Source organism: Hermetia illucens, chromosome 3 (genome assembly GCF_905115235.1).
Source record: "Hermetia illucens chromosome 3, iHerIll2.2.curated.20191125, whole genome shotgun sequence".
NCBI lineage: Eukaryota > Metazoa > Arthropoda > Insecta > Diptera > Stratiomyidae > Hermetia > Hermetia illucens.
This window is the reverse complement of record NC_051851.1, coordinates 20,261,815-20,286,687: the sequence shown is the minus strand read 5'-3', so window position 1 is coordinate 20,286,687 and position 24,873 is coordinate 20,261,815. Positions and strand designations below refer to the sequence as shown.

Here is a 24,873-nt window from a genome sequence, read left to right as displayed (position 1 = left end):
TTTCGGATGTGATCAAAACGTGTGACGCCACTAGTCCAAAGGAACATTTCCTCTCCATTACCGCAAGACGTCGTTCATTATCTTTTATAGTTGGCCAACACTCAGAACCATAGAGAGCGACAGGACGGACGACATTGCGGTAAATTTTAGATTTGAGACGTTCGTTGATACTTCGAACCCAAAGAACTTCTAATATGCTACTAAAATGCGAATTTGCAAGACTTCACACAATCCCCCCGATAGCCGGTAGAAACCGACCTCTAATGAGCCAAGGGTGTGCAGGGCAAGCAGTAAGGACATCCAACTAAAGAGCAAATATTTGCCGGCTGGTCATATTTTAAAGACAAATGGATTTGGTTGTGGATAAACCGAAGCAACAGCCCATGTATAATAGAGCGCCAAGTTAAGACGGAATTGTATACACCGAAGAGCCTCATAACCAAAGTGAAAGTTTGATATCAGTGACCTCATACTGATTACTTTGGGCACCTACAGTTTCAATTACGTCCCTTACCCAGTTAGCCGGGCTTGTAGGAACAAAACATCGAAACGGGCCTCGCTAAATACCAGACAATTGTCGAAGAATACAACAACGAATGTCTGGAAAACTAGAAGAAGACGAAACCTACCGCCTCTCAGGATGAGCTCGAGCAGCACCCGTTTCAGTAGTATGACCCGGAGTCACTTGATGGTGGCACTGGCGAATGATAATTCCGCGAACGGCAAACAACTGTCGAAAATGGTCACCGAGCAGCTTCTAGATAGCAAGGGGGAACAGAGGATATATCCCCTGCTTTGATTCCCCTAAGTGGCCCATGGGCACGATGTAATAGCACACATGGCTCAATTCTCCAATTCTCTTCCGCATGGAAGGGTACTCGCATCCGGTCTCCGAAGAACCGCACGGATAAGGACAAGCTCGTCTAATCCTTCCACCTTTAAAACCCCATGATCCCCACGGACGATCAGGCAGTGATTAAACTCTGTATAAATGAAGAGTGATTGGAGCTACAGGAAAAGGCAAACTAAAACATGCGGTTGGAAATGAGGAACGCAAAGGTTCCGCGTTACTAGATGGCGACTTAGACGATGCCATTAACAATTTCTCACGACTGGTCATCCCCCTACACAAGCAAATCATGCTAAGGGCAACACAGATAAATCTGCAGTATTCAAAGTACGTCTCAGCTAATCAGTCGGTCTACCTTTGAGATAAAGACATTTACATCGCATTAATACAGGAGCCCAAAAGACCCCAGAAACCAAATTTTACAATTTATTCCTTAGCACAACAGACTGATCGAGACAGACTTAGAACATGTATCCTCGCGAGAAAGGGCCAGTATACCTTGTTATGTTCAGACCTAAATTCCAGCGACCTAACCAAACCTAACTTACGACCGATCAGTTCCACCAGAAATACTATAACACCTGATGTCCCATCGCGGCGAGGAAAACCAATCCGTTGATAAGCTACGATGCCAATGCGATGCACCTCGGAAATCAACGAAAGAAGTGAGTCTTTCTTTGACTTTATTGCTAACATGAACCTATCCGTCTCTAACAGGGATAGTGCACGAACATTCCATTTCCTCAGCTCAACCAAAGCTATGACGGTTAGTGGCACTAACCCACAATGGGACTTTTAAAATTTTTTTTGGAGTAGGGTAAGTAAATGTGTTTACTCGTTCGTACAGAGTGTTGGACTCCCTGTCATCAGAGAACTAGCCTGGAACCGTTTGACACATCATTGCGGGCCAGCCCTCCCGCTCTCCCGGCTTTGGGAGCCCTCAAGTCAGGGAATCCTCTTCACCAACGGGAGGGGAGAGAAGGGAAGGAAGGGAGTTGTTAGTCCAGGAAATCCCTTGCCATCCGCCATCAGGATTGGAGGGACGTCTTATGCATATGCTGAGAAGCACCATAATCCAATCTATTCTGGAAGCTAGCCATTTGACTGAAGTTATGAGCAGAAAGATGCTCCAGGGTTCACTATCTCCTCGTTGCTCTAGTTGATAATGATAAATGAAATTCTACGGATATTGGATAGTAGGTTGTCTGGATGTGTGCAGCCACGGTTCCCGCTTCCTCCGCTAGCCGACTATAATAAATATGCCGTAGCGCTAAGTGAGTCTGTATGTTGAACAGCGAAGCGGCCATAGTAGGCGAAGTAGCTCGGAAACTCTGGGTATTCCAAGCGGATTATGTCACACGCAAGACGAGCTTCCAGACAAATTTCGCTGTGGGCTTTCCAGCTAGGACAAAAGTAAATAACCGCCAATATGTTGACTCGTACGGTCTTTCAGAATTCGCCAGTGTATGCCAAACGGGGGCCCGGGGGGTACTGTACCTGTCGAGGGGGGGGGTTATGATTAAAGCTAGTCATTCTGACTAACACCCAGCCGGCAATTTTATATTCAGTGCCATCTTCCAGGCTAGTGGAGCAATGCGGAAACGTGCTTAGCATTCTGACCGGCATGCTGATTTCTGATTTCCCGGTTATAGGAACATAGAGAGGAATGAACAGGCTGGCGGACTGGCCACGCGGGTGTTCGCTTTTGACAGTCCCTCGTTGGGCGCAGTCGGTGTCACTTTTGCGGCTGTCGGTGTCACTGTACAGCGCCTTCTGAACACTATTAGTTGAGAGATCATGTGTTAATCTGGGGGGATGGTCCCGATGGACTTTCTGGAAAGTAAAATTTCTGATGCGCTGTCTGTACAAGGAAAAAAGAATGAATGTACTAGAAAAGGTTGCGGTATAAAAAACAGCCGCGCCCAGGGCAGAGGTCTGCGTCTGATAAGTTGTCTCTGCCCTGTACGAAACCGTCAATCAACTTTTGTGAATAACTTGGTTGTTTAACCCAAAAGAAGAGATGCATGAAACACATGAGAGGAAGTAAGTTGCTTTCCAAGTGGTCCGGTCCATCATTAAGTCGATGCGGACTCAGAACTCCCTAATCTTCAAACAGATCATGTTCTATTCTACTGTCTGCGATTTTACTCAGAGAGGAGGAGCTTGGAACACTCGACGAAAATCAACCTCAGCCCACGGAACATTGTCGGGAAAATGCTGAAATCAGAAAAAACTGATATGAAATTTCCCGACTTGTTTGTTCGTACACGGAGGTGGAAAATTTAAGAACGAGACGTTCGATCGAACTCCACTGTACAAACTTCAGAGCGAGCGCGTGTACACTCACTAAAACCAACCCTCCGTCGCTTCAGTCTCGCGGGATCATCATTTAGGTACTACGTCGCGGTATGGATTACCTTTGGACACTCGTTGCAGATACTGCCTGTAGCAACCACCGGAACTGGATATTATTATAGTTGGTCTCCTCATGTTATCGCCCAAGCCACACCTTAATGTTATGAATGAGTTTGTGCGGCAACCGATCCTACGTAAACTCGTCCCACCAGTGTCACCAGAAATCATTCGACTCTAAGCTGGCCGCATTCCTGCGGCCTCGACGTTCAAAAAGTATATATTATGGGCTTTTTTTATCATCCACTTTCCAGTGGCGCGCATAGTCTTGGAATGGGCAAGGTCGGCTTTATTTTTTTGAAGTTCAAAACCTCTTCCGCAATGCATGTTTCAGGCGGATGTTATTAAGGACCGTCGTGGTGAACCAACTTGGCTAAAAACGAAGACAGGTAGGATAATAAGGGACGTAACAGAAGAGAAGATGGGACAGCATATTACAAAAGATGCCAAAAGCTTGATCACACGTAGAGTTTGATAATTTGTGATCCCAGTTGATTTACGTTAAGGCTGAGTTGAAACCTTCAAAGTTGGCTTTCCAAAAGTTGAACTTAACAGAATAATACCCAGTTTCGGAGCCTGAACAGAGGAAATTCAAGCTGAACTTCAAATTTCGGCTTACGGGGATGGGCGAGGAAATAAAGAGACTTAGCGCCCGGAGAGGTTGGAAGGAAAAAGATCGAGAGTGCGGCCCAAGACGTTTTTGGAGGTGTTGAAAGTGTTCATAAAGGAAGAGAGTAGAAGGCAAGAGCGAAGAGGTTGTTGGAAGGGATAGGAAGACTAATAGAACTAGACAAATTGAGCATGGGTCTGTTAAAATCTCCGCAGAGGAGGAAAGGGAGGGAAGGGAATTTGACAGTAAGGAGCTCCGACAAGCTGTCAAATAATTCTTCGTACAGATGAGAAGGGCGGGCAACACAGTCCTATGGTGACCCAAAGGAGGAACAAACGAGTTCGGCGCGGAATCGATCTTTAACTGAAATTAGGACTCTATTACCAGTGGACTTATACAGACAGTCAATGATCATGGAGCTATCAAGACTGCTAACAAGTCGTGCTGACAATGACAGAACATTGAAGTCAGCTAGACTCCGTAAGATTTTGACCAAGGAACATAGAAGACCCTGATAACGAAGAGATTAGCAACATAAAAATTTATGAGTAGTGGCCAAATGACACTTTTCCTTTATTTTTTTTATTTGAACTAGTGCAAAGACAAATCTAGAAATATACATTTCAGTAAAACCAAAAAGTGAACCCTGTTTTGATACTTAACTATAGATATCATACATTGATAAACGGATACGTAAGTATTAGGCACAAGAAATATATAATCTGATAATCGAGCCTATAAGCAATGTTATGAACCAGAACTTTAAGACTGACTACATATTGCTTGTAGTAATCGGGAGAATATTATCGACAATCATTTCTCAATGGAGATTCTCTAATGATGTAGTGCATCATTCACTGCTCTCTAAAATGTTGGTCCTACTCACTAACTATAATATAAACTCCACTCCCACTTCACATTTCCGAATAATGTTTGGTTCCACTTAGCTCCCTTAAACGTTTCGCTGCCTGTTCGGCAGTCAAATCACGCTGAGTCTGACAGAGCAACTCATATCCAACCATAAACTTCCGCACAGATGCTGATCGAAGCAATGGCGGATAATAGACAGCATGGAAAGTCCAATGTGAATTATTAGCGTCAGTTAAATTCCCTGTTGGGGCGCCATGAAATCCCATCGAATACGGGAACGAGCACTTGAATAGGTTATCATATTTTATCGTCAACTCCTTGATTACGGCAGCCAGACTTGTTTTTTGAGAGTCAGTCAAATCATTGATGCGTTTATTCTGATTTCGAGAAATTAGCATAGTCTCAAAAGGCCAGGATGCCCAATAAGGTACGACCACTAGCCAATCTGGGTTTTCTATTACTATGCGTTCTCTTTGGTGTAGTTCACGTTTAGCATAGTCGTCCAGTAGAGCCGTTCCGTGCTTTTGGTAGTATTCCCGCATATGAGAGTCCTTAACGCGAGGCTCGTTCGGGAAGAAGGAACTGCACCAAATCTGGCAATGAGGATGTGGATTGGAACATCCCATCGATTGGCCTTTGTTCTCGAAGATTTGGACCCATAGATACTTCTTTGAGAGCTCATTGAATTGGTTAACCCATCTGAATTGAAAACATTTGATCAGTAAAATGCTTTGATAAGTTTGTCGGCAAAGTTTACTCATCTACAACGTCACGTATCTCCCTCACACTCATTACGGGCAATGTTTTGTTTGATTTGGGATGAAAGCACATAACTCGGCACGTTCCTTTCGCGGATGCAGTTTGGAATAGGGGATCATTACTTTGCGGTGGTTCTGGAACGTCTTCCAATAGTGCTGGGAAGTCATTCGTGAAGACAAAGGTTGATGTATATTGCGGGTTTTTCTGAAGAACAAAATGCTATTTAGTTGCTACTTTTATTAAAATCAAGTCTTGCGCTCACCTGTCCATTGGGCCTTGTCACTCCCGGGCAAAGTGGATTGGTTGGATCAAACTCTGGCCTATCATTGATTTCCGTAGCCTCCTCTTGACCTGCCCAAGGTCGTAGGAGGCGGTGCGGACTCACCAGTATCCATAGCCCGTTTAATGGGTTGTATCGCAAGTGTTGATGCTCTAGGGCGAGAATAAATAATAAATGAAAAGGCATACGAGGAAAAAAAAGAGCGTTTTACCTGTTGGATTGAAACTCGCCATTGCTTTGTCTATCACGACTCCGTGTGGTCACTTCACTGACGTGCGTCGCGTTATGAATACTGCAATCACCCAGAACCAGCATGAACTAATGAAGAGATAATCAAATCCGATCCTACGGAGTACAAGTACACATTGTTTATTAATCAGTGATTAGAGTCGTTTCACGATTCATCAAGGTGATAAGTACATGCTAACTTTTCAAAGGCCTTATCGGAAAGCGATTTTTGCACTGGTCTCATTTTGCAATGAGCGTCTACTGAGCGCTGCTGAGAATACAATACTATATTTGATGCGCTCGAATATTTCATGTATGCAATCTTATCATTATAGTTTAGGTAATACAGTGAGTACGAATAGAGTAAGTTATGGCATACGGCGGCGTTGTCTTGTGTGCTTTCCGGTTGATTAGATTGCAGAGTTTCGAAACCTGTGAGCAAATGAAGGTCTATATTCTAAGACTCCTAAATTTTTTCGAATCTCCCTAATTGTGGCGTAAGTAATTTGATTTTACTTTTCAAATACGAAAAGAACTTTCAACGTGGAATAAAATGCATAAATTTCAAAGGCTAGCAAGGTTAACTTTGGATAGTGTGCTCTTTGCATGTTAAGCGGGTTTCTGTTGAAGGCACTGTTGCTAGTATTCCGGGTGTACATTTTACGAGAGAAAAAAATTAGTAAGTTCGAAAAAGCAGAGAGGGGACTCTTTTCGGAGCCTGATAAAGAATTGGGCGGCGGTTTTTAGAGGGGGCATCCCCCCCCCCGTTGCCTCTATAAACTTTTCAGCCCCTCCGGGATGGGGCCTTTTCCTTTACCCAAATTTCTTCCAAACATTTTCCATTCCATAACCTCTCTTCATCTTCTTCTGCCTTTGTCCCGTTCAGAAATGGGGTAGGTTCGTCCGGACCGGTTGCGCCAGTTTGCTTGATCGTGGCGCTAATCCAGATGATTAAGAGGCTCTCAAATCATCATCCAACGTTGTTTTTGCCCGCCTTTTTGTGATTTCGGGCGCAATGCTGACCACATTGCCTCCCACAGTGTACTGTGGTGTACCGTTACGGTCTTGAATGAAGTGCTCTAACACACTTCAAGGCCTTGATCCAATATCGATTGTTGTGCCAACGATTATTATTATATTATTATATTATTTTTGTGATTTCCCATCGGCTTCGGTGTTCAGACCAATCTTAGTAAAAGAGTTCTTATTAGTGTGAATTACATGCAAATACCATCAATGACAACTCTCGCGCAATTTTTTCACGATCGGTGCAATCCCATATAGAATTCCACAACATGTTCATTTCGGAGGAAGGCTAGAAAGATGTTTGCCAGTTATCCATCCCCCCTCTCCCACACTTTAGTAAAAATGTTCATATCTTCGTCAAAACCAAAGTATTGCTCAGCGAGTCTGTGACCCATCCCCAAGTGATAACAGGAAGAAGTCAAGTCTGGCTGGGTGCTTCCAACGTACCGCGAATCGGTTTTGCCGTATATGATGGAGCATTTTTACAAAGAAAAATTATCTTACGTTGTCTTTTTTGATATTCGGAACGTTCTTCAAGCAGCAAACGGTTCAAATCAGTCGATTGTTATTGACAGTGGCCAGTATCACCCATCACCGATCCAATCTTGCTATCGATGTGGATGGTGCACCTGAATCTATCCAAGATTCCTTCCACTTGAGATTCTTGAAGGAATCCACTTTTCATCGCGATAAAAAAATACTTTTTTTATATCATCCGAAATGTTTTTGCGCCTCTCCATCTTCCTATGATTCGACTCATGTGATACCTTCCGATCTTAGGCGCTTGGAAACAGCTTGTTGTTATCTTCGCCTAATCATGTCTGGAACTCGCATATTCGTTTCTTTTTAGCGATTTCCCGCATTCCTTGATAAGAACGCAAACCAATGTCATCAGCCTAGTTGAGTTGTTACAGGAAAGACGATTCATTGAGCTCTTGCATGCCCTCCAGTCCAGGAAGCATGAAGATCGTCATCGATAACGAGGACAAAAAAAAAAACGGTGACAAAATGCAACCTTGGCGAACTGCGGAAATACTTCTCCAGTTGTCGCACTCAAGACAGTTGCGCTTTTTCGGAATCTTAACAATCATTCCCCTTTTCCACCCATTGGAGAAGATTTCAAATTCCCAGGATTTATGGATGAGTGGAAATAGTAACTCCGCAGAATGTAAGGGCTGTACAACCATCAAGACGAGCAGCTTTATTCCGTTTGAGTGCATTGATGACAAACATAATTTCGCTTCTGTGTGGAGCAGCAGTCCGTAACCGCATGTTATAGTCGCTTGCCATATCATCAACAAAAGGTAAGCCTTCACCTGAGGTTATACATTCCGGAAACGATATGAAGTACTACTTCCGCCTCTTCAGCCGCTCACCATCGTGGATAATATACCTACTCACAGCACCATCGAATGGCTTACCACCGCTTGCAAGTTTTTTCATGATGCGGTATCCGGTGGCAAAATGGTTGTTATTTGCGGCAGCGGCTGTGTTCATGATCAACACCTCAATGCTCATTATTATATTTTGAGTAGGTTGTTTAGGTGAGTTTACACAGTAAGAAAGTTTTAATACTACCCGATGACAGGTAAATCATGGAGACGACCCTTATTGAATTTGGGTGACTGACGCTCTGTTTCCTTGCCAGGAGACGCAGTTGCAATATACAAATGAAGGAAAAAAACCACCAACCGATGTCAGTACTTCTCTTGCGATAGGGTTAGTCTGATTAGATGTTCGTTGCCGGTCAATTGAAACCCAACTACCTTGTGGCAGGCGCTATACTTCCCCATAACGATTACAGTATCACCTTTAGGATACCTCTCCTCAGCTAAATATAATAGCTGATTGAAAATATCCTTCCCTTTGTATCTAAAATCTCCATTGGTGGGTGGCACTACACCAACTTCGTACCCTTGATTTGGACCGGAATTACGGGGTAAAGTTAGCTTACTTTCCATAGGTCTTCTTTCTTCTATGCATGGCGCTCTCCTTCTCTATTCCGTTTGTCGGTGTTTACGTTTTATAAACCCGATCAGGATGAGGATGGAGATCACGTTGGGGTAGTAAAGAAATCCATCCCAGAGCCAGACTTCTGGAACGCTTCCTACGATAGAATAGTCGCTATTGGTCGGTAATGCGGATGATGTTGCGGTAAGTGGATGAATGTCATCTTGACCAAAAAAAGAATTGCAACTCTTTGCCCCTAATCGATTGGTGAGTTAGAGTTAAAACCAACGGTTAAGTACTTTGGGTTAACGCTCGATCGAAGATGAGCTTTATCGAGCAAATCAAATCAGCAACTGAAGTCTCAGCCTTAAATCGTCTAATGACGGGATCCTACGTCTGACACAGGACGTCTTCTAATGAGTGAAATGCAGTCGTTCCTGCTCTACGGCGCAGAGATATGGCCTGCTACTCTTGCCAAGGTGGTGCGTCGTAAGCGCATTGCCCAAATGCCCAAATGTTCGTTTATCTTGCTTTTGAGTAGGCGCCTGAGAATTCTTGTGACATCCATACGTCCCACATGGCGGCTTCTAATTCGTCGTATAATAGGTAAAACTCATTGTTGTATCTCATTCACTAGATTTATAATTCTCGACATTCGGCCTGATTTCCTTGACAAGGGAGTGTATCGTAAGCGCATTGCCAAGTGGGTGTGTCTATCCTATTGTATTACAACCGGCTACGATGGTATTAAGGGGAACGATCACCACTGCCCTCTTTGGTAACGAAGGAAAGGTCATCTACAAAAGTAGGGGACAAAGTTTAAGGCAGGTGGTTACTCGTGAAGAACGCTATGAGTGGCAAATTACTTGGCAAAATCAGCTAAGAGCCAAGACGACGCCAATCACACCTTTTTAAGGTTTTGTGTAAACACAAAACCTTATTAAAATCGGTTTACCGTCTGTCTGTCTTTTTTTTTTGAGGAGGTCTGGACACACCAGCGTGTGGGATTTTTACACACTAAAACCACCCCCGACTCCCTCCCTGCCCCGCGGAACCACCATAAGGTATTACATCACGGGGCGGAGTCAGCTCACTCTAGCTTAATCCCATTTCTTCTATACGCGGCGCACGTGACCGCGTTTTTCTCCTTTCCTCTACCTTTCGCAATTTATCTTGAATTGATGCGATCATGGAGTTGACCGCGTCCCAATTCTCTTGGTGTGCTAGCATTTTCGGCACCAGATTTTCTGGTACCAACACCTCCCCTAGAGTCTCCTCTAGGTTCCTCCTTCCTTCCACAAATCTCGTGGAAGTGGAAGAATACATGCTCTGGGTCCTCTGGGACTCCATCGCAATTTGGACAGTCGGGTGAGGTCTCCAATTTAAACCTGTGAAGGTATTGGAGATATCCTCCATGTCCCGTGAGAAACTGGGTGAGATTATAATTAATCTCACCGTGTCGTCTCTCCAACCACTCCTTGATGACAGGAATGAGCCTGTGAGTCCACCGACCCTTTCCCGAGCGTTCCCACCGCTCTTGCCATCTATTTATGGATCTCTCCCTCTCAGCCTTCTTCGTCTGCAACAAGGGAGAGATTGGCTTCGCATGGTATATATTCGCCATCTCATCTGCCAAGATGTCAATCGGCATCATTTCAGAGATGACGAATGCTGCATCATCTGAGACAGTCCTGAAGGCAGAGCATACCCTCAGAGCTGTCCTCCTGTAGTCTGCATTCAGTTTGCTAGTGTTAACTGACATCCGCAACGCCTCGCTCCAAACTGGGGTCGCATAGAGCATGACTGAGTTCACCACCCTGGCTGTAAGCAACCTAGAGGTATGCCGTGGCCCTCCCACATTCGGCATCATCCTGGCCAGGGCCATATTAGCTTTGGATGATTTATCACAAACATACTGTACGTGTTGCTTATAGCTGAGCTTCCTGTCTATCACCACCCCCAAGTATTTGATGGCCGGCTTGGAAGTGATGATATGATTCCCGACTCTAACACAGGCGTAATTTCTCTTCCGGCGCTTAGTGATGAGGACCGCTTCCGTTTTTTCCTCCGCAAGCGTCAGACCAAAGCTCTCTAACCAGCATTTGACAGCACTGATTGCTTCGCTTGAGTATAACTCAGCATCTTCGAGATGCTTTGCGACAACAACCAGTGCAATGTCGTCAGCGTAACCCACCACTGTGGTTTCCTCCGGAAGGGGAAGATTAAGTACATCGTTGTACATGATGTTCCACAGTAGTGGGCCCAATACGGAGCCCTGCGGGAAACCCGCGGAAACGACGTACTCCTGCGGTCCGTCATCAGTGTCGTACCAGAGCCTCCTTTCAGTTAAATAACTATCGACAATTGCGGCGAGATAGGCGGGAATACCAACCTTCGCTAGGGATTTCCGGATTAGATTCCAATTGGCCGAATTGAATGCATTTTTCACGACATTTTCTGTCTGTCTGTCCGTCACACCCATTTTTCTCGGAGACGGTTATAGCGATTGACCGCAAATTTGGTAGAAAGGTGGGAACTGTGAACGCTCGCACATACAGTGAGTTACATCCTCTTACGTTCAATTTAAGAGGGGGTCCCCATACATGCAAAAAAGGGGGTGTAAAATTTTTTTTCATCAAATATAGTCATGTGAGGTATCAAATTAAAGGTCTCGATTAGTACTTTTCGAAGCCGGTCTTAGTTTTGACATTTATTGGAAACGTGGGGAGTGCGGGGGGTTGAAAGTGATCATTTCTTTAAGGGGGCCATTCTCAGAAACTACCAAACCGAAAAATCTGAAAAAAATCAGGAGGCTGCCACTATATGGCGCCTTGGCTCCGAAATACCTTTCATACCGATATCTGTTCAAAGAAAGTTAATAATAGTATATTACTATAATTTTTTGTAATTGGCTGGAAACCCCCCTTAAATTCATCCTAGCGGCACGAAATTCTGCAGTGATGTAGGCTATAATGTAGAGCATGATTATACCAAGTTTGATAGAAATCGCACTATTACTAACAAATTTATAATACGTCGAAGTTGTTGCTTCTTTGAAAATTGAAGACTATCAATGTCAATATCATCCGAAAGTGGACATATGCATATATTACGTGCTACGTACTAAGAAATACACAAAACCTTTCGTACCTGAAGCGTCCAGCTTCCGGTTTCCCGACTTGTTTCTTGTAAAATTGTGTTGGGGTTCGCCAGCAGTTCTACGCAGATCCGGGGTGGCTCTCTCCAGGCAACGTTATCAGAGAGATATTGAAAAGCGCTGACAGATGAAGTTGTGTTGCACTTTACGGTCGGGTTCTCCTTGTTGCGAAAAAGAGTGAGCTGGACCGGTGGAAGGGCCGGAGAGCAAGATATTTCTTGAACGAACTCTTCCCCTCCCTCCTCTCGCGTTGGATAGGATGGAAGGAAAGGAATTCCTTGACTTGAAGGCACGTTTAGCCGGGAGAGCGGGAGATCTAGCTCCAAGTAATGTGTTAAATCAAAAGCCTGACGGTTTCGTCCAGGTAGAGGGAAGTCATCAGATGCAGTCTCACTTCTGCCCTGGGAGCAACGTGGCCAAAAGTGGAACACGTTCCTTTATATAATCGCAAAAACACCTCAAGGGTGGGAGCTATATCTAAGCTTAAACCGCCAATAATTTGAGCCTACGGTAAACTAAAGCTAGTTTTTTGTTTGGAATATGAGGGATCCCAAGTCCACATCCACTTGATGTTGGACCGAACCAAATTATCGGTAAAAATTGGTTTACTGATGACGGGGAGGTGTTCGGTTTGTAGTCCAACTGTGTTCCGTTTCAGGATGTCAACACTCCAGTCCAGAAGTACGTATGTATTTTCTCCAAATAGTGCGTTACCTAACTCATAGTAAAAGCTACAGTAATAAACGTGAATAAATTATCAACAGAAACTAGCCGAACAGCTGATGCTGTTGACATTTTCATTTACATACATTCGTTCTTGCTTGCTTGGAAGTTTAGTGGTCACTATCCATTATTTACACACAAATTTTAACTTTTCTGTGAAATGTTCTAAAGTCCTTAGTCTCAGGTTGCAAAACGAAAACATGAACCCTTCGTGTCGTTTTGTGATTCTCAACAAATTCGATAAAATTATTGTTCGTAACCTCACAAAAGTTGCTCCCAAAAAGTAAGTACATTTAATTTGCTCAGATTCAATTAAAACTCACTTGAATTGGTTATTTCAGGTCGAAATGGCAAAGTGTAGTCGGACTGGAAGTCCACGCCCAAATATCAACAAACTCAAAGTTGTTTTCAGGTAGTGGCTGCGCGTTTGGGTCTCCTCTAAACTCCTCGGTCTCGTTGTTTGATGCAGCTATTCCGGGTACTCTGCCGGTGAGGAAGATAACCTATTTCCAAAGAATGATGCTAATAATCAGATAAATCGTTTGCATGAATTACAGGTTTTGAATAAGCATTGCGTCGAACTTGCAGTAAAGACGGCCCTTGCCCTGAATTGCGAGATCAATCCAGTATCCATGTTTGATAGGAAACACTACTTTTATGCAGATTTACCGGTAAAGGATCCTTTATAGTGAATACACTTACTCTTTTTCGGACAACCAAGCTAAACTAGTTTCTTTCTCCTTGTTCGCAGGCCGGCTACCAAATCACCCAACAGCGCGCCCCTCTGGCTAGAAAAGGGCAAATAACGTATCCAGTTTTCACCCCAGGTGTAACAAAGAAACCTTACTACAAAACAGTGCGTCTTCATCAACTTCAATTGGAACAGGATAGCGGCAAGTCTCTGCATGATGATCTAGCCGGCAGGTAAGTGTATTTTTGTTTCTCATCTTAGCTGCTAGTACGTACCGAGTATGAAAATCATTTGCATCCCAGGAGTCTTGTCGATCTTAACCGAGCAGGTGTACCCCTAATGGAACTAGTTTTCGAACCTGACATAGAGGATGCAGAAGAAGCTGCTTCATTAGTTAAGGAACTAGCTCTAATTCTCAAAAGCCTTGAGTGCTGTTCTTGTAAAATGGAAGGTAATGAGGCCCCTGCATAAACTTATATTTCTTTAATGCTAGTATTTGTTCAGAGGGAGCCCTTCGAGTAGACGCGAACGTCTCGTTGCACAAACCAGGCACACCTCTGGGAACTCGTACGGAAATAAAAAATATTGGATCAATTCGAAATGTAGCCCAAGCAGTAAACTATGAAATCGAACGACAACGCGTCCTGCTTGACGCCGGTGAAGAAATTCAAAATGAGACCCGGTCCTGGGATGCTGCTTCCAAACGAACGGTAGCTATGAGAGATAAGGAAGTTCAACAGGACTATCGATTCATGCCAGAGCCAAATCTTCCCCCACTTCACTTGGCGATGGATACAGCGAGTGCTTCAAATGAGGAACTCGTAAACGTACAAGCGATAGTTCATGCGATGCCAATGCTGCCGGAGGATAAAAGGAAAAGACTGGCAGAAATGTACAACCTTCCGCAAGAGACTTTAATTATTCTTGTGGTAATATAACGACTGAAATCCTTGAAAACTCTAACTAAAATTTTCCACTTTCGTACGCAGAATGAGGAAGTACTTTTAGACTATTTCACTCAAATCATGGACAGTAAATTAGAGGTTCCCCCAAAAACCGTGGCCAATTTCCTCATAAATGATTTACTTACTTTCTGCAATCGCGAAAATATCTCAGTAAATGAATGGTAAGTTTAGTCAGCAAATTCCAAATGGGCGCCTGATTAAAATTACGAATTTCAGCAAAATTTCCTCAAACCAATTCATTGATTTATTCAAACTTATGCAAGCGCAGACAATCAATTTGCATTACGCACGTTTGCTACTCAATGAAATGCATTCACATCCGGACAAAGTACCGGCACAGGTAATTTATAGAACTTTTATTCCAGAATTAATCACTTATGAATTTATTGTATCTTCGTTCGTTCGTTTCATTTTAGATAACGAAGGAAAAAAATTGGGAGCAAATAAACGATCCGGAAAAAATTGAGGAGCTCTGCCGGGAATGTGTTAAAAATAACCCAAAAGTGGTTGAACAGTTTAAAAAGGGAAAAGAAAAATTATTGTATGCTCTCGTAGGGGATGTAGCGAAGAAAACGGATCAGCGAGCAAATATGGCGATGGTTGTGGAGAAGCTACAACAAATGTTGAAAAGTTGAATTTCACTGTTGAAGGTTTAGTGTTAGAGAATGTGATATTTGATTACATCTTTGCAATCAATTTTTTTGCCGTTTTTTTTTCACGTCTACGTTGAAAGGATACGATTTAGAATTTCGGCAGTAGAAGTTGTAACAGCTATGATTTGGCGCAGTTTTAGCATTTCTTGTCTCCTCTAATCTTTGTTTTGTTCGGGTTCGCCAGTTCTGCCCGTCAGCACATTGGCCTGAATTGCGCCGAACGGCCCGCAAATCGGCATCGAAAATATCCAAAACATCGCTGTTTCAGACAGTCTTTAGATCGTTTCAAATTGACTTGTTGAAGCCAATCTTAACTAGCGCGGAAATGTGCAGCACTTATAAAGCGCATGCGGTTCCAAACATTCTCCAGAAATTAACATGAACACTAGTTGTGGAGCATAAAAAAAAGGGGGGGAGGCAGAAGGATTAGACCCCTAGCTCTGTTTATGAAGCAGACTAAAAGCGAAATTTTACCGCGGAAGTCATCAGTGAAATCTGTTGTAGACAGCGGAGCAAACTGTCTTTCATTCGGAAAACTAAGGGTGGTTAAGTCCCCGTCGAATTAGATCCGAAGACAACAAACAAAAAAATGTTCTGCAAAGCGGTCAATGGGTTACTGGAAGAGAAGGCTCTGGTTTCTAGCCTAGAACCCACGTCGTCTCTGGAAATCCGAGATTTTGACTGCCTCACAGAAAAAATCGAAGTAGAAGAGGCTAACAAGCGCGAATGTCCGAAGGTAACGAATGCCTGGATTAATATCACCTCTACGAACTCTCTAGGCTAAAGACTCACTTTTACGGAAATTGCCGAGCATTACGCAAGGATATTTCTCAACAGCGGGAAAATCGGGATTGGTTGGAATATTTCTCAACAGCGGGAAAATCGGAATTGGTTGGGTGGTGTGTATGAAGTAAGTTCGGGTCTCTACCAAATGTTACAGGTACTTAGATTATGGATGCACATCTGCAATCACCCAGGGACCTGACAGGAGGGAACATGCAGCAGATGCGACCAGGTAGGCCATAAAGTGAACACTTAAAACGAAAAGGAGCAAGGCAAATCAGTACATGTATTCAGTTCCTTGTGGACAAATATTTTTCGATTATTGCGATGAATAAACGGTTTAGCGGGGAACTGTCTCATGTCTTCCCGAATACGATTGAGGAAAATGCGAGAGTCAGTTACTGAATCGTCGTCCATGAACCATTCTCCAGGAACTCTCAGAGTGGTTCCGAAAACTAATTCTGCTGGTGAACTACCGATGTCCATTTTGATGCAGTTTCGCTATCCAAGCAAAACAGTGGGAAGGATGTCCACCCAATGGTCGCTGTCTTGATGGCACATGATGACAGCTTTTAATGATTAATGCCATTGATGAAACCGTGTCGTTCTAATACGCTTGCAATCAAGGAGTTTGATGAGTGGAGTGAATAACGCTGATTCAAATTGAGTTCCATGATCGGTTGTAATCACGCTAAGAGCTCCAAAACGGAAAATCCAAGTAGCGTAGAATGCCTCTGCAACGCTTTCCGCAGACTGGTCCACCATAGGAATGGCTTCGGGTCACCATGACTGGCAACGGAAAACTCTTGAAGATCGTTCTTAGTATGTCAAACGACTTTGGAACGTTGACAACGTTCACAAGTGCGAGCCCACTGTTGAATGTCTTTTCGCATGCTAGGCCAGACATATTTCTTGCTAGTCGCTTTATGTGTGGCGCAACTGCTAGGCTGTGAACCTCTGTGGAAAATGTTGAACACTGGCCTGCGCAATGTTGCGGAAACGAAAGGGCGCACGGTAGATGACGATGTATCGTATACGAGCGAGGTTGGGTTGTGCGGGATTAATGACTGCAGTTCTTTGTCCTGTTCTTGCGCTGCGATGAGTTAAAGTAAGTAGGGAACGAGATGACGTCAATTCGTGATAACGAATCCGCGACAATGTTCGTCCGCCCAGTTATGTGAACAATGTCGGTTGAGAACTGTGACACGAAAGATTGGTGTCTAGCTTGCCGTGCCCTTGATTTCTCTGATGTTTGTTGGAAAGCGCGGATCAAAGGTTTATGATCAGTTTTAATGTGGAAATTTGTACCTTCCAATACATACCGAAAATGGCGAACACTCTGGTACCCAGCTAACAACTCCCGATCATAAACGCTGGACTTCCGTTCGACGGATGCTAATTTATTTTGAAAATAGCGAGTGGTAACCACTTATTGTGTTGATATTGCTCCAAAACCGCGCCGACGCCTACATCCGATGCATCAGTGATCAAGGCAAGCGGTCGGTCTGGCTGATAATGCACCAGTAGAGTACACTGAGCGAAACTATCCCTGCAGTCCTCGAAGGCCTTACTAGCGACGGGAGTCCAGTTGATTGGGGTCTTATCTCCTCTTTTTGCGTTTACTAAGATGTCATTGAGTAGCACCTGCAATTCCGCCGCATCCGGGATGAAACTCCGATAGTAGTTGATCGTCCCGAGAAAACAACGAAATTCCTTAAAAGTTGAATACGCGAGAATTCGGCGGAGAGGCATAGGGTACCTATCCGGCTTGGTTGGGGCGTTGAGTCGACGGTAGTCACCGCGAGGACGAAATGTGCCATCTTTCTTGGGCATTCGATGCAACGGTAATGCCCACGGACTGCTCGACTGCCGACAGTAATCCATCTTAAGCATGTATGCAAACTCCTCTTTGGCTAATTTAAGTCTCCCTGGTTTGAGTCTACGAGGTTTCTTCGCTACGCCGTTCGTAATAATATGATACCGTACTCCGTGTTGACATGAACCGATGGATTTGTTATATTTGGAAACTGCTTAAGCAACCTATGATACTCTGAGTTCTCTGACACAGTATATACCGAATAGTATTCGATGCAGTTCAAATATCCCCGGGAAGACAATTTTGTTTGAGGATCGATAATACGCTGCCCCTTGATGTCGATGATTAAACCGAAATGCTTAATGAAGGATCGGACGGGAAACGTCGGCAAAGAAAAAATTCCATCTAAATTCTCGGCGAAAACTAAGACAGACGGTTAGCGTTTGCTAACCATAAGTGTCGATGATGTAACTATTGGCAGCAAATTGTTTAGCTACAGCAGGTTGAGGTTCCTTCGTGCGGCGAGGATGCGGAATAACAGAAACATCTGCACCCGTGTCGACTAAAAACTTAAGACCAGAAAGATCATCGGGAATTATTGACGCCACCGTTTGCCGAATTCGATAGCGTCTGCACTCCGATGTTTTGGCGACGGACGCCCACGAACGCGGCTTCTGACACTTGCGTGCCTTTTCGCGGAACTTCCGATGGAAGTAGCCCAAAACTCCTGTCTGCGTCATGATGCTTTCGTGATGATGAGCGTCGGCTGCGGCTGCTACTGCAACGATCATATGATCTATGTGCAGTGAACTGATCGAAACGACCTCGAATTTCGGCCATTTCATTAGATAACTGCTCCGGCAGACTGTGTAGACATTAATGGTTCGTCGTTTGATGGTCAGATATTTGTCGGATTCCGGTGGTGATTCGATGATATCCGCGACCTGACGCAGGATATCCAGATCGATTTCACCAATCACTTTGTCGAACATAATGTCGTCTTTGACGACGTGGTTCGAACGAAATTGCGCTTCGACGCGTGCAAACCACAAAGCGGGGCGCACTTTTCAAAAAGATGGTAACCGGAATGCAGAAAGGCTGCTAACTTCATTGAATTGTGAGTTGGCAGGCGAACTCTGTGCATTGGAAAACTTGTCACCTTCCGCCATGATCATTAGGATTTGCAAAATACGCAGTTGCGAAATCGCGGGACACAAAACAATATGGTGCGCCCTCCCCGATAAATGGACTTTTAATGGGACCCACGTTCGCCACGTTTGCCAATCTGTAGCGACTTGAGCAATGATGTTTGTATATTACTGCTACGTTACTTTGCTGGAGGAATCCTGCTGCGAAATATGGTCAAAGAGAAATACAAAGTAATGCCTCAATAACTGTGTATTTATTATATTTGGGAGAGTTGCTCCGAATATTACGTGTTACACTGGAATCATTTACATTTCATCATAATAGAGAGAATGTGTTTACACGCTTGCCACATGCTGATGGCAACGCTCATGGCGATCAATCACTGAAGGTCGGATCGTTACACCCCGTTTCCTCCTAACGCCCTTTAGATCTCATACAACTTCAGTTACATTGACAGGATTATGCTCCCTATACTTCCGAGTTCATAATTAGTATCTCGGATTACGAATGTACAACTAGGCAACTGTCGAGATTCAAATATTGGGCCAGTTTCTGTACTGGATGGGGATGATTACTACTTTGAATGATTTCTCTTCAGCAGACACAACTACAGGTTCCAATAATGGCGCTTACCTTCACGACTAACCTACAAGAAACTCCTTACCACTTTTAGAAACGTAGCTCCTCTGAAGAATTTCTACTCTGCGTTCCATTGTTTGATATCAAACTCCGAAAAGTAGAAGCTGCAAAGAAAATTAGACGCGTGTTTCCAAGTTTGGATAAGTGAATCTGATGCTCCCAGTATTCCTTTCAAAATAAAATGCATTCATGGCCGAAATTCCCTTGAAAGCTAGAAAAAGCACTCCGTACACTCAATGCAAAATGTTCTGCCTCAAAACTTATTAGTTGGCGTATTTGTAAGATAAAAACATCATCATCAACGGCGCAACAACCGATATTCGACCTAAGCCTTAATAAGGAATTCCAGACATCCCGGTTTTGCGCCGAGGTCCACCAATTCGATATCCCTAAAGGCTGTCTGGCGTCCTGACCTACGCCATGGCTCCACCTCAGGCAGGGTCTGCCTCGTCCTCTTTTTTTCTACCATAGACATTGCCCTTATAGAGTGTGCGATAAAATATATAAATTTATTCTTCCAAATATTGCGTAATACACATACACACGTACATATTCCTATAGTTATGAACAAAACGAACACTATGACTACGATTTACTGTGCCAGCCAACGGTCTTACTCTGGAAAAATTCACCATCGCCTCGGGTCGCTGTTCGATTGATTTCCTGATGCCGTTCTCTGCTGACAATTTCTTCTAGAATTTCCCCATCACCACGTATTAGCCTAGTGCGTCCCGTCTCGGGGTCGGTGACGCGACGAACTTGCTTTTGTCGAGCTTCATATTCCTCCGGCCTTTCCGGAGCACGAGCCTTGTTGTACATTAGTTCTATATAAAACTCGATGTAAGTCCCATGAGTATGAATTAAGTGTTTTGTTGGGTTATTTTGTTCGGTACAGTAAAATTGGGATTATATGTTTATATGAGGTAGTTAGTAGGGGTTAATTACCAATTGGAACGGAGAAGTCACAACCATCGCCGCTTGCAAGCTCGCCACCGCATTCCTTCAGCTTCTTGTGCATTTTCTTCAGGCGTTTCTCCTCCTTGCGCTTTTCCTTCTTGGCTTTCTTTAGCTCCTTCTTTTTCTCCTTTTCCTCCTTCTTTTCGGCGCGACGCTGCTCCTTTTTCAGTCTTTTCTCTTCTTTGCTTTTCTCGCGCTTCTCACGTCGCTCGCATTTTTTCTTCTTCCTTTCGGAGGACGAGGCTGAGTCGCTGGAACTGCTGCGACTTGAGTGTGAAGATGATGACGACGACGAACTCTCTGACTCCAGGCGATGGTACTTCTTCTTCTTACGTCCTCGATCTCCACTACGACTTTGATCGTGATTGTCGTGGCTTTGGCTTTCGTCCTTGTCACCTTCCAGCAATTCCTTTTTCCATCCTATCTCGATTTTCTGCGAACAACTTGCCATGACAGATGCAGGGACGTTGTTATGAGATTACAGAGCTGTCATTCATTTGGTGTTCCAGTTGTTCCAAATGCATATATGGAATGGAATGGGAGAATGGAATACGCAATGGTCCATACATGTGGAGCGGAACAAGGGAATAAACCATTGTCTAGAACGAAGACGTTACTAAAATAATGAATAAGCCAAAAATATGCAAAAAAAAGGAAATATTATCCTTAAAATTTAACAGTAGAAAGTGTGAAAGTGATACAACAGAGCGTACGAACAAATAAAGATAGACGCTAATGATAAGGTGTCACTGTATTGAATGCAGATAAGACGTTATCGATAACGAATATGATGAAACTCCAATGACTAGGTACAAATTACTGGGGGTGAATATTAAAGATAGTAGCTAAATCTGCTATTACCATCATCATCATCATCATTATCAACGGCGCAACAACCGGTAACCGGTCTAGGCCTGCCTTAATAAGCAACTCCAGACGCTCCGGTTTTGCGCCGGGGTCTACAAATTCGAACTCCCTAAAAGCTGTCTGGCGTCCTGACCTACGCCATTGCTCCATCTCAGGCAGGATCTGCTTCGTCTTCTTTTTCTATCATAGATATTGCCCTTATAGACTTTCCGGGTGGGATCATCCTCATCCATACGGATTAAGTGACCCGCCCACCGAAATCTGTTGAGTCGGATTTTATTCACAACCAGACGGTCATGGTATCGCTCATAGACTTCCTCGTTGTGTATACTACGGAATCGTCCATCATCATGTAAGGGGTCAAAAATTCTTCGGAGGGCTCTTCTCTCGAACGCGGCCAAGAGTTCGCAGTTTTTTTTGCTAAGAACTCAAGTCTCCGAGGAATACATAAGGACTGGCAAAATCATCTTTTACAGTAAGAGCTTTGACCCTATGGTAAGACGTTTCGAGAGAAACAGTTTTTGTAAGCTGAAATAGGCTTTGTTAACAGCCAACAACCATGTGCGGATTTCATCGTCATAGCTGTTATCGGTTGTGATTTTCGACCCTAGATAGGAGAAATTTTCAACGGTTTCAAAGTTGTAGTCTCCTATCTTTATTGTTTTCGTTTGACCAGTGCGATTCTATGTTTTTCGTTCTTTTGGTTTTGTTTTTGGCGCTGACGGGACTTGAAGAGGATAGCGCCTCTCGCATTTACATCGGCATCGCGGATCATTTTCTCGAAGGCCAGGTTAAAGAGGACGCATGATAGGCCATCCCCTTGTCTTAGACCGTTGTTGATGTTGAATGGTCTCGAGAGTGATCCTGCTGCTTTTATCTGGCTTCGTGCAATGGTGAGGGTCAGCCTAGTCAGTCTTATCAATTTCGTTGAGATACCAAATTCTCTCATGGCCGTGTACAATTTTACCCTGGCTATGCTATCTTAGGCGGCTTTAAAGTCGGGGAAAGATGGTGCAATTGATGTCCATATTCCTACAGTTTTTCTATCGCTTACCACAGAGAGAAAATGTGATTTGTTGCTGATTTGCCTGGAGTGAATGATGTTCTGAGCGTGTGGGGCTATCCGATCTAGCAAGATAGAGGAGAATATCTTATAGCTGGTACTGAGCAGCGTGATATCTCTATAGTTGCTGCACTGTGTGATGTCTTCCTTTTTATATATGAGGCAGATAATGCCTTGTTGCCAGTCGTCAGGCATTGATTCGCTATCTCATACTTTAAGCATAAGTTGATGAACCGCTTGGTGTAATTGGTCGACTCCATACTTAACCAATTCAGCTGTAATTCCATCGGCTCCTGGCGACTTATCGTTTTTAAGCCGATGAATTGCACGGTCTGTTTCTTCTATGTTTGATGGTGACAGCATTTGTCCGTCGTCTTCAGTTGGCGGGACCTCCAACTCGCCGATATTTGGGTTTTTGAGCAGTTCATCAAAATGCTCAACCCATCCCTTCAATATGCCCATTCTGTCGGCAGGATGAAAAAGGAGGTATATAAGGCTTCATCCTGCTAATTTGTTGGCGGTTGCTCCCTGTACTTTTCTAGTTCACAGAGTTTTTGGTTCTCCAGGCTTCCTTTTCCCTGTGTGAAGTCGCTTCTCCGCTCGACGGAGTTCGTGATAAGTCTCTGCGTGTGCCCGCGTTCTTTGAGAATGCAACATTACTCGGTATGCAGCATTCTTCCGTTCCGTAGCTAGCTTAGATTCATCTTCAAACCAGATTTTGATATCATACTTGGATATTCTATCGGACGAAATTATTCACGGAACCTTAACAGCACAAAAAGCGAAGATCGGATGGATTATCTCTGGTCCGATAACAGCTCCACCAGAAGCTCAAGATTCGAAGTGCAGCTCCCATTCAAGGCTGACCCGAGGACAAAGCACCATCGAGCAAGTCTGAAATTCTGAAATACATAGAGCACGCGAAGATGTTGCGAAGCAATCCACAACTGCTTCGAGAATACAAAGAATGCCTGCAAGATTATCTGGGCTGTGGATGCGTGGAGGAAATGCCAAAGGATGAAGTTGGTTTACTGACATATTATCTACCACATCATGCAATCATCGAGGAATCCAGCACAACGACTAAGGTGCGAGTGTTCTCCAATGCATCAGCAAAAACTGCTTCTGGGAAATCCTTGAATGACTTGCTGATGATAGGAACAACCATAGAAGATTCGATCATCACACTTCTTTCGCAATGGTGTATATATCCCGTCGTGCTAACAGCAGATGTAGCAAAAATGTACCGACAAATACGAGTCCGAAGCAAGGATGCAGATCTCCAAGGGATCGTGTGTCGACCAAGCGAAGCAGATGTATTTCGTCATTACCGGTTGAAGACATTTACATTCGGAACCGCAAGCGCCCTGTTCTAAGCCACCAGAATACTGCCACACTTGGCCATGAACGAGCAAAATCGATTTCCGAATGCAGCAACATACCTACAACGGGATTTTTATGTGGACGACCTAATGACCCGAACAGACACTGTCGAAGAAACGAAGAGCCTCTACCCGGAACTTACCCATCTGCTTAGAATGGGTGGGTTTGATCTGCGCAAATGGAATTTGAACCTGGACGAAGTATTGGAAGCCATACCAGAGTTACTCCGGGAATCAGCGCACCCACTTAGTTTCAACACGGATCACCGGGTAAAGGCACTCCGATTACAATGGCATCCTCAACGAGACATGTTTATGTTCAACATTGATGCAAAGACTGTATCCACAGGCAGACTAACTAAAAGGACAGTGGCATCAACGATTGCATCTCTATTTGATCCAGTCGGATGGTTGCAGCCCATTATGATTAATGGAAAGGTCTTTATGCAAAAATTATGCCTTCAGAAACTGGAATGGAATGACGACCTACCGCCATAATTAGCACAAGAATGGCAGACATATCTAGCGAAAATTACCAATCTCCGAGTTATTGAGGTATCAAGATGGATTGGTCCGAATCGAATTACATGGATTTTGTGATGCATCAAGAGCAGCTATCGCTGCCGTAATCTACATTCGAATCCTTACACACTTGGAGGAGCCCAAGGCGAGATTACTGACGGCTAAGATGAAGGTAACACCGCTTGTTATACAAACCATATCACGACTCGAGCTGCGCCGTATTGCTGGTCAAACTGATAAATCAAGTTAAGACCTCAGTTGCCAGTTGGATTGATGCTGCCACTTACTATTGGACAGATTCAACGATTGTACTCTTTTGGTTGGCAGACCATCCAGCTTGATGGAAGACTTATGTCGCGAATCGAGTAAGAGAAATTCATGCAAGCAGCACACCGGAACAATGGCATCCTGTGGGATCTTACAAGAATCCTGCTGACTGCGCCAAACGAGGATTATCACCAGCACTGCTCAGCACATTTGAGTTATGGTGGGATGTCCCAAAGATTTTCATATCTGATACT

The 24,873-nt window shown here is 44.0% G+C and overlaps 4 protein-coding genes across 5 annotated transcripts; 2 read left to right on the top strand and 2 right to left on the bottom strand.

Annotated features, from left to right (window-relative positions):
- Positions 1-4,421: 4,421 nt before the first annotated feature.
- Positions 4,422-6,351, bottom strand: LOC119651430 (probable galactose-1-phosphate uridylyltransferase). Of its 2 annotated transcripts, none has more exons than XM_038055027.1 (5): positions 6,202-6,351; positions 5,993-6,126; positions 5,764-5,933; positions 5,500-5,705; positions 4,422-5,441 (listed from the first exon to the last, which is right to left on the bottom strand). In XM_038055027.1, the coding sequence occupies exons 2-5, from the start codon at positions 6,012-6,014 to the stop codon at positions 4,787-4,789; spliced, it is 1,053 nt and encodes a 350-aa protein (XP_037910955.1). In that variant the 5' UTR covers positions 6,015-6,126; positions 6,202-6,351; the 3' UTR covers positions 4,422-4,786. The 2 variants fall into 2 exon arrangements, with proteins under 2 accessions (XP_037910955.1, XP_037910956.1); XM_038055028.1 differs by having other exon boundaries at positions 6,210-6,326.
- Positions 6,352-12,840: 6,489 nt separating this feature from the next.
- Positions 12,841-15,217, top strand: LOC119651429 (glutamyl-tRNA(Gln) amidotransferase subunit B, mitochondrial). Its single transcript, XM_038055026.1, has 9 exons — positions 12,841-13,148; positions 13,207-13,354; positions 13,423-13,536; positions 13,617-13,789; positions 13,859-14,007; positions 14,061-14,485; positions 14,546-14,682; positions 14,738-14,861; positions 14,938-15,217. Exons 1-9 carry the CDS (start codon positions 12,925-12,927, stop codon positions 15,154-15,156), a joined length of 1,713 nt encoding a protein of 570 aa, XP_037910954.1. The 5' UTR covers positions 12,841-12,924; the 3' UTR covers positions 15,157-15,217.
- A 4,838-nt stretch (positions 15,218-20,055) lies between these two features.
- LOC119652722 (ADP-ribosylation factor-like protein 6-interacting protein 4) lies at positions 20,056-21,028 on the bottom strand. The gene is made up of 2 exons (XM_038057015.1): positions 20,507-21,028; positions 20,056-20,385 (listed from the first exon to the last, which is right to left on the bottom strand). The coding sequence occupies exons 1-2, from the start codon at positions 20,967-20,969 to the stop codon at positions 20,147-20,149; spliced, it is 702 nt and encodes a 233-aa protein (XP_037912943.1). The 5' UTR covers positions 20,970-21,028; the 3' UTR covers positions 20,056-20,146.
- Positions 21,029-23,374: 2,346 nt separating this feature from the next.
- On the top strand, positions 23,375-23,824 carry LOC119650899. Its single transcript, XM_038054079.1, has one exon. It carries the CDS (start codon positions 23,375-23,377, stop codon positions 23,822-23,824), a length of 450 nt encoding a protein of 149 aa, XP_037910007.1.
- Positions 23,825-24,873: the final 1,049 nt, after the last annotated feature.